This window comes from Drosophila teissieri, chromosome 3L (assembly GCF_016746235.2).
Source record: "Drosophila teissieri strain GT53w chromosome 3L, Prin_Dtei_1.1, whole genome shotgun sequence".
NCBI lineage: Eukaryota > Metazoa > Arthropoda > Insecta > Diptera > Drosophilidae > Drosophila > Drosophila teissieri.
The window spans coordinates 2715198-2732128 of NC_053031.1; the positions used below are offsets into that span (position 1 = coordinate 2715198).

General features: G+C 45.5%; 2 protein-coding genes across 3 annotated transcripts in view; both read right to left on the reverse strand.

The window, feature by feature from the left end:
• The window catches only part of LOC122617081 (regulating synaptic membrane exocytosis protein 1), a 56276-nt gene extending 52171 nt beyond the window's left edge, over positions 1-4105 (reverse strand). For both annotated transcript variants that reach the window (XR_006325936.1, XM_043792767.1), the window contains exon 1: positions 3751-4105. The gene's annotated coding sequence lies outside the window, so the exon portion shown is untranslated. The remainder of the gene's footprint in view (positions 1-3750) is intronic.
• Positions 4106-10431: 6326 nt separating this feature from the next.
• Positions 10432-16931, reverse strand: part of LOC122615508 (myocardin-related transcription factor B) — a 41577-nt gene continuing 35077 nt past the window's right edge. The window contains exon 5 of the mRNA XM_043790442.1: positions 10432-16477. Coding sequence (XP_043646377.1) covers positions 12222-16477 — 4256 coding nt within the window. The 3' untranslated portion in view covers positions 10432-12221. The remainder of the gene's footprint in view (positions 16478-16931) is intronic.

Genomic DNA, 16931 nt, shown 5'->3' on the forward strand with positions numbered 1-16931 from the left:
GTCACTGTCCCTGTGGCGGCGATTTGGCCAAGTTAGGACGAGTGGGCAAAATCCCCCTGTATTTTGCTAGCATCCTGGCACAAATATCTTAATTAGAATGTCAAATAAAAATAAGACAGATGAATTATGTTATTTTCAAGGCTTTTTTGTGGTATACAAATAAATTATTGTATAATTTCCAGAACTAAAATCAGATTTTAAAAACCTACGCAAAAGTGCAAGACATAAAAGTAATTTACTTCAAAGCTCTCTTTAATGCACTCAATATTCGCTGTATTTCGGGGAAAAATTCAGCATTTCCCGGATTAAAATCGAGTGAAAAAGTGTAATTTATTTCTGCCAGCCAACACTTTTTTCACCCACGACGAGTCGAATAGTTGTTTTTCATGGGGCCGCAACGAGAAATTGTGTTTCGGGACACAGTCACGCATCCACGTATGCAAATTACCAGCGAACAAGAGCTGCTCCAAACTACCTACTTCCCAGAACTGTGGGTAAACATTTTAATTGGGAATTCGCCGAGCCGCAGAAAGTAAATAGAGGAGCGTGCAAACGACAAGTGAACGCAGCGATTTCCACAGCACGACAGCCTCCAGCGAGCAGGAAAAGCTGGAAAATGAGAGTAGGGCGGCATTTTCCCACCCCAGCGCCCATATCCTTCCATATTCCTTCCACTTAGAAGCTCTCGATTTTTTGCGTAAGTCCTCACTTTGCACATTTTTGCATGCGTAACTAGGAAAAGGGAGCAAAAAGGGGGAACAGCCTCCTGAGTTTCATCCGTGATGAGTGGACATGCCAACGAAATTCAATTAGACGAATTCCGCACTGCAGGCAATGTTGCTCGACAAAAAAGTTGGACATCTTTGATTTGGAAACTACAAATGTTTGGCAGATTGAAAAGGAAATACGTGTCTCAGAAAAAACTCTTAAGTACAGCATGGTCCAAGTGTGCTGATATTTCAATGGGTACATTCATATAAGTCTTGGCACAGAAGGTAGAAAGTCAATGGGGAATTTTTTAGTTACCTCATAAATTCAATGGTATGTTTTTATTAATATCCCAAAGAGCTGAATGTTTTGAGCAAGAGAATTAAAGCAGATAAAAACCATGTAAATAAACGGAATTTTTTACGCGGCATCCGTTTTTTATGTGTATATATCAAATTGGTTGTCGGCATAAGGCCGAGTACAACAAATGTGAGCGACTTATTTAAAAATGTAAAACAAATATTTGCTCCTGTGGCCAGCATCATTCACTTTATGCGCTTTATGTCGGTTATTTGTTTACGCGTTTTTTATCTTTGGCCCGCAGTTTATTTTTTTACATTTTTATTTTTTGGGGTCCTTTGCTTGTTTACGTCGGGAAAACGCGGTCAAAAGCCGACGAGGGGAAAAAATTCGCTCACTTTGCTGCCGCTTTATTAAAAATTGTTGTGCAAATGAAGCGGCAATTTGGTATTTTGCATCTCGCCATCCGGGAGTCCGGGAATCGTTCATTATTCGCCACACGACAACACACGCGGTGCAGAGATGAGTCTGGAATCCTCGGCGCAAAGTTAATTAATTTTTGCCTTTGATTAAAGCGTAGCCCGAGTAAGCCATGGCTGCTAGGCAGGGCCAAAACAGAGGGCCTAATCCTTTTGCGGGCATCCTGGGGCTGCACACGTGCGTATGTGTGTGTGGGTGTACCTGATGGGCCAAGGATACAAGGATGTGCTCCCCGAGCGTGTTGAACATTTTAAACACTTTGACTTTGCAGACGACATTAATGAATCCATTTCGACGGGCACACACACACACATGGGGAAAAGCGAGCTAACTGGCCATCGTTCAGTTGTTTTAAATGTCATTAGGCTCGCCGGGCTGGGCAGCCTGTCAGGCATTTGCCTGCTGTCCATTTTCCCGGAATTTCCCGACCCAGTTTTCGGCACGCTTTCCCTCACATTTTCCCTGCGCTGCGGAGCTGTCAGCATGCATAACTGTTGCTGTCAGGATTATGGCTTGTCATATTATGTATTATAGAGTCTTTTATTTGCTTTCAATTAAAATGCGTGTGTCACTCGGCTGCGCATATAAATTGCCAACAAAATAAGACGCAAATTTATGCAAACGATGCGAATGAGTTTTCCCTTTTTCATCCGTTTCGCCTAGCGTTTTGTTGTTTTTGCTTGAACTTTTCCCTTGTCCTCTTGTTGTTGGCGATTTTGTGGGGAAACTGAAATGAGTTTTGCCGCTTGATTTGCATATCCGCTCAAAACAGGAAAACTAAACAGCTTTGTTTACTCCTTTCGAATGCCATAAAAACTTTTGGCGAACACAGTGGGAAATATCAATACAAATTGTCTTGCTTGTAAAAACAATCAAATGAATTTGTAAATTATGGCATTGATGTTTCACCCTGCAAATGGGAAAAATACTTGGCAAGCTCTGAAATATGAGTAATATTTAATGGCATGACCTCCTTTCACTTTAAGTCACATTTTCACTTTGCCCGCGCAGTGTGGAAATCCAATAGAATTAAGTTTTTGTAATAAAAATCAAGCGGATATTAGGCTAATGCTCCTGACCCTAATAGCTAATATCTCTGCGCTTTTTAGCGCTTTTTCGTTGTCTGTGCGAGTGGACACAATGCTTATTACTGATTGATAGGAATCTAAATTAAAATGGCATAATAAAAGCACCTTGGAGCAGACCTCCACCAGACGCGATGGCAGGTGTAAGGGCATGGGGCTCAGCTGTGGGCTCGGGAACCGTTCGAGTGGAGCGGCACCAAGTCGGGCAGGGATTAGGGCCAAGAGTAATGACAGTTGGCTGGCCAGGAGCACAGGCATTGGCCAAGCCTCACCCCAGCAATCTGATTGCCATCGATACGGCAGGCGGGTCACGTTCATAAAGTCTCAATCGCAGAAATTGCTGAGGCAGGTGCTGAAGACAGCTTAAAGTTGCTCCTCATCCTCTCATGCCGAACTTAAAGCTCGAGCAAGTGAATCCAAAAGGTGAGGGCTCCGGGCAGATGCTTAACTTAATTATAAATTAATTAGACGGGGGCCGGCAACATCAAAGTATCAATAATTAATCGCCTTGATAATGTTTTCAATTTCTTGCTTCATTAAGTTGTTTTATTTTGCAGCCTGTGAGGTGTTTGTCCGCCGTCTTTTCCCAAAGCCCCCCTCAAGGGCTAAGACATAAGCCTGGTTAATGCGTTCGGAATTAGTTGGAGGGGCCACCAGGAATCAATACCTTTTGTGTAATGGTGTTTTATCAAACTCAACCGGGGACTTCTGCAATCCATTTATTCTTTTCGCAAAAACTTCGCCAGCAAACGCGAAGCTGGCAGTAACAACTCAAGGTCTTGAAAAATGTTCAAGTACTAGGGAGTTTTTTATGGTATATCTATACACTCTTCAAATGACTGCAATAAACTCTTAAACATTAAAAAGCAGTTAATATTTTATATTGCGTAAAACAGTAAAGTGTGTCTATCTTGATTCCAGTTTAAAGTGCTTCTGAAAAGTTTTCGAAGCCTTGGCAGTTGAAGTTTAAAAATCCTATTCGTATTCGTCTCTATGAAATTAATTTAAGAATTGGCAGATATATTCTGGCACATGTGAGTGAGCTGTGAGCACAGGCGGAAATAAAACTGAAACCGGATGTGCGCCTGATGGCCAGACCGGAAATTAAACTATTTGCTAGCCTGCCACACGAGTCCTTTCATAACAACCATTTTGGGCACACACGGATTTAACTCACCTGCGCGTCTAAACAATTTGTAATTTTTGGTTTAAAGTGAGAGTAGTACTTGATGGGAAATGTATATTTTCAGGTAGCGTGTGTTAAGCGCGCGGTTATAAATTTACTCGTCACTTATTCTGACTTTTGTTTGGCCAACAACACGGCTACGCACACGCACACACACGCACACGCACACAGCAAACACCGTAGGAGCAGCAGCAACAGCCAGGATACCCACACTCGCGCACACGCACACCTTGGCCGGGAAAAGTTAGAAAAGCTATAGGTTCTATAGCCTGGGTTCCTGGTGCCCAAGTAGCCACACTTCCTGGCCACACAGGATATGTCAGCCTCCGCGTTTGGTGTCCTGCTCGCGAGACGGCTCAACTCGAACTGTGACGAGGCTGGCTGACGAGACTTTTGGTCCTTCGAGCCGAAGCGCCGCGGTGCGCTCTCGTTTCGCACGCCCTCTCTGTCGCACGGCCACAGCTCGGCATACTCGCCTCCCTGTCGCGCACTGGAAGTCCTGCCACCAGCTGGCCCAGCATTAAAAAGTAATATCAATTTCCACCTTGCGAGTGGCACACGAAGCAACAGCTAAGCGATTTCCCTGGATGCGGATGCAGGCAGCTGCGAACGTAGTCGCACAATTCATTTCGCACATGCCCCGCCCCCTCACGCCCACGCACTTGCCACAAGGTGCGCGCTCTCTATCCATCCACTCGGCCATCCTGCCGCCGATTTCGGTCTACACGAGCGGACAAGCGTACCCGAGTGGAGACTTTTCATAATTGTTGCATGCCCGGCCATGATGCTGATGCTGATGGCCATCACGATGTGGATGTCCATGGAGATGGTGGCATCAGGATATTTGGGGGGTTTTTTAGCAGCTAAATTCATAATATTAAAAATGAAAATATTTAAAAATGAGTAATATTAGTGGAGTCATTGATATTAAAAAGAAAACTTTTATAGCTCCAATTGTGCTTATCTAAAATATGTTACAGTTATTAAACATTGATCTACAAACAAACATTTTTTAAGCTAAAAAATATTTACAAAACTTGATTTAAAAATCTCCCCTAAAAATCAGAAACTTAGTGTATTTCTGAGTGCTCAATAACAGCATTAATTACGTTATTTCAGCAACTTGAAGTTGACTTTGTCTGAATACAAACTAAGCCAGCCAGCCACCCATACTCGCACAAAGGCGATGGAAAAAGCGCAACAGGACCAAAATAATTGCGCGTTAAACATGTGCCAAGCAACAGCCGAATAACAGAGAGAGCCCAAGCTGAGAAGAATCCTTGCCCGAGAGCGGCAGAGAGCGCCAGAGGACGACATTGAAAGCCGAGCGGAGCCGAGGCCCAGAGAGTCCTGCTGGAAATGTTCAACTGGTTGCGTTTCGCAAGCAACAGGATACGCTGGAAGGCAGAGAACATCGCCGAGGACGGAAACATCGCACGCACACCACCACACTCGCTGGCAGGACCTGCAGCAGCAGCAGCAGCAGCAACAACAAAAAGAAAAAAAAAGGAAAACAGAAAACAGAAGGCACAGTGGCAGCACAAGGAGCCAAGCAGCAGGATGGCCGACCACAGGCATAGAAGCAGTCGCGTGCTTTAAGCTTGAATACCAAAACAATTTGAGCGCACAATGAAATTCAATGGGCCCCAAGAAAAGTGGAAAGCGGCTGAGGGAAAGCAGCGAAAAAAAGCTGAGGAGGCAGCGAAAGGAAAATGTGCCAATGCGAGGTGGAAAAGGGAAAAAAAAGAGGACGAGAGCTGGGGCGTTGCGTGTGAAAGGAGCAGCGCCTGTTGAAGGACGAACGGCATTAGAATGCTGCAGAAGAAATCGCGCAAGGATAGACTTGGCAAAATCACCAAAAACGTTGGAAAATCTAATTAAAATCTTGCAACTTTATCAAGTATTACTGATTATATATAATAATATAATATATATATATATATATTATATTAACACCATATGCCTAGAATTCGTATTATCACACCTATAAAATAAGCTGAATTTAAGGCTTGCTTTCTTCGGGCTTAATTTCTTTGTCTTCTAATCATTTTTTGCTCCACTATTTCGAATCACTTTATTTTCGAGTGTAGCCAGTGTTTACCTGTTAGCCAGCCAGTCATCGGGGGATGTTTGGATTGGACCTGTTCGAGAGCCCCGTCCCATCGGCCGGGAAGTTGACTGGCGATTTCGCAGGCCCCCAAAAAGGTATGCAGTGTCTGTCGATTAAGATGCCAGGGTCTGGGGGCTCGAGTCCTGGGCAGGCGTCCTTGTGGGGAGGCGGGGGGTTGGGGCTTAGGTCGGGACCTGGCAGCCAGCTTATCAATTTGTATGCCTGCAGATATTTAATTATGAATATCCTTTGGACCCTCGCCACTGCCGCTCGAATGCCGAAATGCTGAAATGGTGAAATGCCGCGTAATCCTGACGCACACCTTTTGCCTTTGGCCAAGGGTCCTGCGTGCGTCCAACTTTCTCGGCTCCTCTTTATGCGTCCTCCGTCGCCATCTCCGCCTCCGGCGTGTCCTCTTCCTTTTTTATGGGGTCTTCCGTCGCGCCTTAATTTTATTTTTATTGCAGATTGATTTTTTCAGATTAAGTTTTCCATTTTACAAGCGGCATTAACATCGTGGTGGTGTTGCAGGGACCACCCTGCTTCAATTAGCAGTGCACATTGGGGGTAAAAAAATAAAAAACAAAAAAAAAAGCACAGGACAAACACTGGGCTGCTTTCCCCTCCGTTTGCTCGTCACACACAAAACTCAAAGTAAAAGTAAAACATTTTCATGCAAATGCCTTTGTTTACCATGGAATATCCCCGACATTTGCACACATCCTCGCCGAGAATCCTGCGCGTGTGAGAGTCTTGCGGCAAAAGTTTTCGCTCCGCACGCTCGCAGCCAAGAGCAAACAAAATCAAACCGAGCGCAGTAAAGCAAACCAATATTGACCCACGGTCAGGCGGTACGACAGGTCAGAGGTCGGTTGTCGAGCCTCAGGGGTCGGACCAGCGGAGCGGATCGGATCGATTAAAAAACCAGATGGACCGCCGCACTCGACGAGGCTCCTGACTCCGGCATACCAGGCTATCATAGGAGGGATGCAGAATTTGTAGCATACTTTTCAGGGCTACGCTTTAAAGACTGCAAACTTCTAGTTTAAAGGCATTTAATAATTTGATAAATAATTTAATAAAAATTTAATAATGTGATACCTTTGGGAAATAAGTAATACATTAACTCATTTAACTTTAAGGATTTTCCCTGTACTTCATGTTATGCATAGGGTGAATCAAAGCCCACAAACATCTCTCACTTTCAGATTTATCCCCGCTTACATCTGTTCGAAACGAGAAAAAACCCTGCTAATTGCCTGCCATTAGATTGGCTTAAAAATCTATTTTGCGATGCCCGATTGCAAGTGCAACTGTCATGGAGTTGGATGACCAGCTGGCAGTTTATCCCCGACAGTTATGCCAACTAAATGCGTAAGCTTATTTTGCATTCGCCATGACACTCAATTAATGGCGACAGCCAGGATGAAAAAAGTGCCAAAGAGGAGAGGTCCGAGGACCAAGCATAATCCTTTGCCCACTTTCAATGGCTACAACTTAATTATGTGGAAGCCCCAAGGAAGACAGCCGAGCACTTGACGCTAATGCTGGGGCCACTTGAATCTCAAATCCTCGCTTGCCAGCAACCAAGATGGCTGAATTAAGGGGCACCAAATACAAAATGTCGTCCACTTGTGAGTGTCTAATACCCTTTCAAAAGCAATCTATTAATTATGATATTCAACAACCAATATTAAAAGGAGAACCCACGAGTATGCCAACAGGAAATTTTCATTGAAAAAGAGGAGCCAAGCTGCGAATTCTATATATTCTTTACCAAAAATCCCCAAGCATTTCCGACCACCGATTAAATCCAAGCACTCTTTTTGTGAGGGTATCAGAAAAGGTCTAAGAAAACACAACTTAAGTGCTTCATTACGATTTTAATTTGGCATTTTACCTGCCCGAACGCCCACCTGCCCACTCCAACCGCTCATCGCCCTTTTGGCCAACTTCGTCGCCAGCTTGGTCTTCTTAATTAGAACAATTTGCGAGGACGACAAGTGGTCTCAGCATAAACTTGAGTAAATGACGCAAAAATCGCGAGTGCCAGCCATTGCCATTGTTTGGCTTGTTTTCGTCCTCGTTGTCCTGGCCGTTTTGTTTGAATGTTCAATGCAAATAGTTTGCCAGACAGATTTTCGGCTCGGCTGTATTTGCCTATTTTGCCTATTTTCAGCGCGAAGTTAATTGAATTTTCACACCAAAGCCAGCTGGAACAATGGCAATGGCTTGGCTTTCCTGTGGCTCAAAGCGCTTTATTTGACAAAGTAATTAACTCTGATTAATGCGCCGGGAAATTGCTGTCGAGTGGGTCATAATTTGTGAGGCGCTAGAAATTCCTCGCCTTTGTTAATCAAATGGCATAAAAAACGTGTGCCTCTGCTGCGTGGCTCAATCAATTGATATCGATCAGTGGCAGCGCAAAGCTGGCAGGGAAGTGAAAAGTTCAGACCAGAGGAATGAAAGCAACAGTTTGACTTATGGATGGGGCGGGCCAACAGGGAGGGCGGGTGTCCATTGACAGGGGTAAGTGGAAGTGGCCCTGGAGGACGATGGCCAAGCTAACTTGTTGCTGTTGGCCAAGTCAAAAGGCAAAAGCCAAGGGGAAGTACGCACATTGCTCCTGCGGGCTTCGGCTACAACAGTTTAGGAAACCTCTATAGGTGATCAAGGGATTTCACTATAAAGAGGTTAGACGTTTACTGCTAAGAGTACCTAAACAAAGAATGTATCTTGTATTTTCTTCAATTTAAATATTAGCAGACGGATGTACAACTAAAGACAGCTACAACTAGAGACCTCAATCATCATTACAGGACTGGCTATCCTGCTGGTATCCTGCCATAAACCTATTTCTGTCATAGCTAAACTCGAAATTCGCAGAAATAAATCTCAATTTACTCGACTGGCCATCGGAGGTCGCGTATTTGTAGCACAGCTCAAACACAATTAGACGAGCGTGGAAACGGCAGCACAGGGCTCCTGTGACAAGGACTCAGCGCCCAGGACGAAGCACCAAGGACCAAGCTCCTGCTGACGATGGTGGGGGCGTGGTGAAACTTTTCGCTTTGGTAAGCAACTGACGCCATTTTAATAACGCAAATTACAGTCAGCGCTGTATAAATTTAGTTCGCAATGGGTGGTCGTGGATTCGCGTGGGTGGTGCTGTGGTGCGGTGGTGCTGTGGTGCTGGATGGCTTTTTTGTGGTGCTGGTGCTGGGCAACTGTTGCTGGCACATATTGCAGCTGTTGTGGACTGTTGACGCCGTTGTTTTCGCTGTGGCTGCCAGCAACAATGGCCGAAAACAACACAGCAAAATAGGTGCATAAATTGCCATGGATATAAGGCAAGTTATTAAATGTAATGGCACAGCTTAATTGGGCAAAATGCGGATTGGCCATCGATTCTGTATTAAATACTTTAAGCCCTTCGCCGACATTTCGGTGAATGGCTATTGAATTTTCAAACAATGCATGATTACCTAAGCTTATCTAACTTCAACAGAACTCTGCGAATAGGCACTTGAGTGCTTAATTAAGCCAGTGAATGGAGTTTGGCTTATAAAGGACTAGTTGAAGCGATGATTAATTATAGTCGCATTAGCATTTGGTTGCTGATTATTGACTTCAGTTTGATTTTAGAAATTTAAAACCATGGAAATCGACAAAGAGCCTTGCAGCTTTTTAAATTAAACTTAGGTGTTTTGTTGCAATGCAGAAAATGGTCTAAAATTATGCAAACGCATTGTTACTCCAATCAAAGCCAACAGAATTCTAACTTAAAGTCCGAAAAATAGGAAAGACTACACCTCCATCCACCGACAAAGTCAGGTTCACTTTCAAAGGATATTCAGAAGCAGATTGTATCTGTGTGAAACAGCAGTGCACAGCAGGAGGTCCTGTGCCCCACACCGCCCAGAGTGCTCCATTCTTGTCCTCGAGCTGTAAGCCATAACGCTTGGCAGACGTCCAACTATGGAATAACCGACAATTGTTGCCATGGCTACTCATGGCTGCCACTGCTGCCACTGCTGGCGCTGCTGCTGCTGCAATTTTGCGTCATATTGTTTGCTGATTTCGTTTCGGGTCTATAAATAAACAACTCAACTCGAATTCGGCCCAGGCCCCGCCCCCAATGCCCAAAGTGGGCGGTGGGCCGCCAATCAAGGAATGGCCGCTTTGGCTAATGATAAGCCTTGTTTTGTTGATGTTGCTGATGCCGCTGTGGCTGCCATGAAATCATTATGATTGCGTATTATTCTGTCATTGATTTTAATTTTAATGTGGAATTTATCTTGCGCTGGGGCGTAATGCGCTTAAATGCGTATTTATTATGCTCCGCAGAGTTTGAAACTTGATAAGGCTCTGAGCCACATCGTTTTTGTTTGGATTCTCTAATCAGTTTGGCAAGTAAATGAAGTCCGAGTGCTTTGACCACTGAATTTAGGAAAAATTAATAATGTTTTATTTACGCATTAAGTTTTTCAACATATCTAGCTATGTGTACATAAGTATATCGGTATATCACTTGATGTAGTATTATTTTATAGACTCTTATCCCTGTTGTTGCAAGAAAAGTACACACATTTCATGACGTGATTGAGTTTATTCTGTATTGTATTTAAATGAAATCTCTTTTAAACGCAACGCACAAAAATTGTTCAAGCCAACATATTAAATTAGATATTTAGGTAATTAAATTTAGAATTAATCAAACAATAAGCTTAGTTATGGTAATTAAGTTTGATACTAACAATAAACGTATTGCTTAAATTAATGTATATGAATTGTTATAATGGAAACGTTCTCATTTGTGCTTAAAGCGCTTCGATGATAAATATACTTTAAGCTTACAATCCAAGTGTAAATCAGATTATTGCAAATGTAAACAAGTGTTGAGTGATGATTAACTTTTGCTCTGCGGGCGAAATGTGTAAAATTTTAGACTAGATCTAAACGTAGAGTATATATATTTGCTTATACAAAAATATATTTATTGGTGTATTGAGTTCCTCACATTTTGCAATTTTAAATTGGGTTTTCTTGCTACTGCTTTCCTATTGAAATGTGTCCATTGCTTATCAATTAATTTTCTCCGTTTACATTTGTATAATTTATTTTATTGAGCCCTACACTCAAATAAAAGTCCGAATGCTTGGCATGCTCCCAATTTACAAAATACACTTAGCCGAATTTGTGTGCTTACGAAAGATGAACGATTACAATTCCGAATTGCGATAGACACGGTTACAAAATGTGCGTTAAGTACACGCCGCAGGATTTAATTATGTTACGAAGTTGCTAAATTATTTGTTTTTAATAGAATTTCATTAGAATTAATTTAAGTAACGGAATTCGCTGTGCCTAAGAATGCAAAACAAAAGAAATATGAATATATATATTTTCACTAACATTTTAAATGAAATTGATCCGAGTTTAAAATTAATTTAACTGGTTTGTGGCTTCGACTACTTTAAAGGCTTTTTCTTTCCTTGCAGGAAATACTTCTCAAATTGTGTTTTAAATATTTCATTTAATTTTGCTTTAAAATTAGAATTAAGCACTGCCTAGGCTTTAAATAATTTAATTCATTTCATTTTAAATAGAACTTAAAACAAAATTACTGAATGTGTTTCACTTAAGTCGTTCTCACAACAAGAATATATTTTTTTTACGATTTTTTGTAGATTTTTTGATTAGCTTAATTTCTCTTTCCCTTGCCGCTTTCTCTCCCTTCTCTTCTGCAGATCCTTCTCCGCATCCTGGACTCAACTCATTCATTCTTCCATTCGGTTTAGTTAGTTAGATTTCACTCGCATTATTCTCAAATTGGAATGACCTTCATTAGAAACATGTACTTTTGTTTTTCTTTTCTCTCTTTATCGATCTTTACAACATTTTAGGCTTACGTTTTAATGATAGTTTATGATAAGTTTTACTTGTTATGCTTTTCTAAATGTTTTGGCTGTTTTTTGTTTTTTGTGGTTTTTGTTTTTCTTGCTTATACAGGAAAGGGTGCAAAAGTATGGTTTTGGAGTGCAACTCCCGGCAATTTTGGCATTCTTTTTAGTTTTTCTTGGAAATAGTAAAGTTTCGAAATTTCAACTGACGTTCAAATGTTTTAAATGCATTTAGAAAATAAATAGGATTTGTTTTGTTTTGTTTTGTGTGTGTGTGTTTGCTTTCTTCGAAACGAATTCTTCAGGAATATTTTCAGATAAGTGAGCACCACGCTGGATTGTGAGTTTTGTTTTTACTCGATACGGAACAAAGTTGGGGAAATATATAGATGAGTTCTTCTGAAAATTCTGCCCCGCCTCCTTGAGGGCTATATGAATACATAAAACGCCTAGACTGTAAAATCTCCTGCCGCCCAGTTCATCTTGTAGTCATCCATGTTGAACAGATCGAATATATCGCCGCTGGCATTGAAGGCGTCCACTGCCCCACCGGTGCCGTTGTCCACGCCCATTCCTCCTCCAGTTCCATTGGCCATGCTCGTCGACGTCGTGTATTCGCCGTGTTGACCCGCCTGTGGTTGGGTCACCGCCTGCATAAAAGAGTTGAGTGTGCTCTCGAAATCATCGCAATCCATTGGTGTGCCGTGGCTTCCAAAGTGACTATTCACCGCGGACGACGAGGATTCAATGGATCCGTTGCAATTGGCCCCCGGACTATTGCCATTTCCGGTGACGTGCTGACTCAGTTGGGCCACAAAGCTGTCCGCGTCGAAGTCCACATCGGCACCCGGGTTGTTGTTCAGCAGCACGTTGTCCGGACTGCTCGCATCCAGCAGCTCATTGATGGACGGCTGCAGGCTGGGATTGAGATCGCGTCGCAGGTTGCCGTTGTTGTTGCTGCTCTTCGCCGCCGTGGCGTGACAGTAGCCACTGGAGTCATCTCCCATGTCCATCTCAAGTTGCTGCGACATAAGCTCCAGCAACTCGTACTCATCAAAGTGATTGAGCTTGGCGTCGGGACTGTTGGGCTTCTCGCTACCGCTGTGGCAACTTTTGGGTGGTGTGCTCGGTGGAGGTGTGGCATGGTGCTGCTCCAGGAAAATGTCCAAGGTCTTGGCCACACTCTCGGCATCAATGGCGCTCGAATCGTTCTGCAGGGGCGAGGCCATGTCTATGCTCTCGATGAAAACATGATTCGGAGCCTGATTGCTGGCAAAGCCCACATGCGGCTCATTCGTGTCCATGGCCATGTCGAGGGTTTGGACTGGCGTGACTGGCGTCTCCAGCTTGGGCACCATGGGCACTATGCTGGCTCCACCAGCCGCTGTGGTGGGCGTGGCTCCATTGAACATGGACAACTCGGGCAGCGGCGTTAGCGGTGTGATGGGCTCCAGAGCGGCACTTTCCGGCAGTTCACCCTGCTTGATTAGTATGTCCAGAACATCGCTGACTTGTTCGGACTTAATGCTCGCCGTCTTGCGTTTGCACAGAGGAGCTGTTTGCGGTGGAGGAGCTGCAGCAGCAGGAGCGGGCGACTGAACGGGCTCCTCCTTAATCTTGACCAGCGGTAGAAGGCCATTCAAAGCTGCCGCCTTGCTGGCCGCCAGCTGCTTGGTGGCTTCTTCGTACTGCGGCGGTGGTGCTGGTGAGGGCTTGATGTCCACATGGTTCAGTTGCTGCTGCTGTGGCTGCTGGACAGGCTGGAATTGCTGTTGCTGCTGCTGCTGTTGCTGCTGGAGTTGTTGCAACTGCTGCTGTGTAATGATGGACTTGGTTTCGATGGGAAAGACAATGCTGGGCAGGGAGTTTGTGCGTTGGTGGCCATTCAGTATCTTCTTTGGCGGAGCTGTTGTGGATGCTGCAACTGGAGTAGCCGCTGGCGGTGCTGCTGCTGTTGTGGTGGTGGCCGTTAAGCTGATATTGCCCAGCGTGTGCGCCGTCATGTGCTGATCATTCAGACCCACCAGTAGTATGGTCTGATTTCCTTCGTTCCACAGCAGGCCCAAGTTATTGTGGTGTTGAGTGGCTGGCGAGGCGGCTGCTGTCGCAACTGCTGCCGGCTTGGCTGCTTGCATCATGGTTGTGCTGGTTGTATTTGTATTGTTGGCGGGCACATTGGATTTCTTGGTTGTTGTCTTGGCAGAAGCGTTGTTTATGTGATTGTTGTTGTTGAATGGAATGAATACAGTTTGTGTCTTTTGCGTGAGCAGGCGCACCTGTTGCTGTTGCTGCTGCTGTTGTTGCTGCAGTGCCTGCTGCTGCTGTTGCTGCTGCTGTTGTTGTTGCTGCTGTGCGGCGGCCGCTGCCGCTGCCTTTTGCTTCTGGATTTTCGCCTCCAGCTGCTGCTTGACCACCATTTTCTGGTTGATTGGCGGTGGATTCGATGAGGAAATGTTACTACTGCTGTTCGAGTTGCTGCTGGCTGGCTTCTTGGCTGCAGATCCCTGTTGATGCAGTCCATTTACCTTATGGTTGTTGTTGCCTCCAGTAGCTTTCACCGTCACTTTGGCGGGCACATTCTTCTCCACCTGCTGCGGCATCACAGTTAGCGTTTGCTGCGGCCCATTGGATGTCGTGGTGATTAGCGTTATCTGCTGTGTAGGCAATGCATTCACCACTTGAGCGGTAACCGTCTGCTGCTGATGTTGCTGCTGCTGTTGTCGCTGGCGTATCTTCTGCAGCTCCTGCTGCGATCGCTGCAATTGCCTCTGCAGTTCGTCAATCTTGCGCTGCTGCTCCCTGAGCAACTCCTCGTTGGTCAGGATAATGGTTGCGGTTTGCGGTTGTGGTGGAAGAATGGTCTGCAGCGTCATCGGATGCGTATTATCAATCTGCTGCTGCACCACATCCATCTGCTCGTGCTCCATTCCTGCATCTGAAACCAACATGGTCACTGGTGCAGGTTGCTCCAACAAACCGCAGTTGCTCGTGTCCATGGCATCGCTGATGGTGATCACCTCGGTGGTGGTGTTGCTGTTGTTCGAGGCTGGAGCGGTTGTTACATTGTTGTCTAGTGGTTCCAGGGGCAGATACGGTTTCAGCCTCTCAATCAGATGCGGCTTGGGACCGGACACGGGCAAGTTCCTGCGCTTTAGATGCTGCTTCAAGTCAGAGACCTTCATCTTCTCCAGTCGGGTCAGGTCCGTTATGGAACTGGTAGTGGATTCGGCATAGCTGGTGGCCGGACTGGGTGGAATAGAGGAGCTGACTGAGAGCGCCGGCGAGGGCAGTGGAGGTGGACGTTGTACAGGAGTTGGCTGGTGCAGCTGTTGGTGTTGCTGATGCAGCTGCAACTGTTGCTGTGGTGTCGCAATCAGCGACAGGGTGGGCGGTGTGGGTGTGGCCGCCGGCGTGGGCGTCAACATGGCGGCATCTCCAAAGTTAAGTGGAGCTCCTCCTGAACTGCTCGTTATGGATATGGTGTTGGGCAGGCTGATGGGAGCTGGAGCTGGAGCGGATTGCGAGGCCAAGGCGGGCACCGTCTTCGTAGTCACCGTGATGCTGTTGTTGGTCGCACTAGGAGCTGCTGGAAGCATAACACCCGGCGCACTGGGCGCTGGGATGATGGACTGATTCTTGTTGAGGTTCTCCAGGAACTTGAGCAGGCAGTTCTGCTGCTCCAACATCAGCTGGTAGGAGGTCTCTTCCGGCTGCGTTTGATCCTGCTTTTGCCCGGCGGCACTGGGTGGACCCTTGTACTCGTGGAATTTAATGGTGCGCGCCTTCGACACTGGCTTAGACTTGGACTTCTTTCTGTTCTTATCCTTCCCGGGAGCATCAGACTTCACGGACACGGGTGCAAGGTGCAATCGTGTAGTGGTCATCGGTGGTGGTGGCGGAGAGGCGATGGAAGACAGCGGACTTAGCATGGAAGTACTGGAGGCCAGTGAGCAGGGCGAGTACAGATGGTTGACCGGACTGGCTGTGGTACCGGTAACACTCTGGCACAGTTCCTCGTACAGATTGGCCGTCTCTTGCTTCACCTTGATGATGCTGGTCATGGGCAGTGGTGGTGGCGGCGGCGGAGGTGGCGGCACTGGTGCCGGCACCACTACAGCCTTTGGTTGCTGCTGCTGGGGAAGAATCTGTGGTGAGGTGACCACCAGTTGACCAGCTGTGGGCATGGTCAAGGCCATGGTCACGATTCCCGCTGAAGCAGCCGCCGCCTGCAGCACATCGGTGGGTGAACTGGAGGTGGTGACCATAGCCTCGTCCAAACGCGGCGGTGTCTGCCTCGTATCACTCTCTGAGCTCAGGGAATCATCATCGAAGGTCATATAACTATGCGGATGCTGGGGTCTTGTGAGCAGACCCTCGCTGGTTGCCTTGAAGGATACGAGTCCCTCCTTGACGATCTTCTCGATCGGCTTCTCCGTGTGCAGGATGTTCTTCTTGATCAGCTCCAGTGGACCAGGACGATGTTGGATCTGAGAGTTGAGCTGGTCCGCCAGGCGAGCCTTCTTCAGCATCCGCTGTTTCTCCGCCAGACTGGGATCGATGTGGCACTCGTCCTCCTCGAGTATGTGAAGCCTCTCGAGGTCTTCGCGATTGGGTCGCTGCTGGATCTTGGCCTTCAGCATATCGCTCGTCTTGGCGCGCTCCAGTTGCTTGCATTGTTCGTGGATAGCGGGCGAGGTTTTCAGAGCTGTTAAATATATGCAAACATTAGGTTAAAATCAACCACAATTACTTAACTAAACTAAACTAGGAAACTCGTTTTAATAAGAAGAGAGATGCTTCTTATAACGCTTATAAATCTAGTTAAAGGGAATATGAAAACTTCATCGGCTCATCAACATCTAATAAATTTAATGCATTTCCTAGCTCCATCGACAATCTCTTACTGCTATTTGGATACACGAAATGTATTTCTGATCCAGTGCCCTAAAGTTGGCTCAGCGTTATCCTGGCTCTTGGCGCCTCAGCATTGCTACAAATTTATAATATAAATTCAAATTCACTTTCGGCTGCGTTGAGGGCTTTGAATTAGTTTGTAAATTTGCGTATTTTTCAGGATTCTTTTCCTCGGTTTCGCCTTTTCCTTGCGCATAAATTTGAAAGCCATTGAAATGAAATGTTCGACGGCAGTATTTGCATAT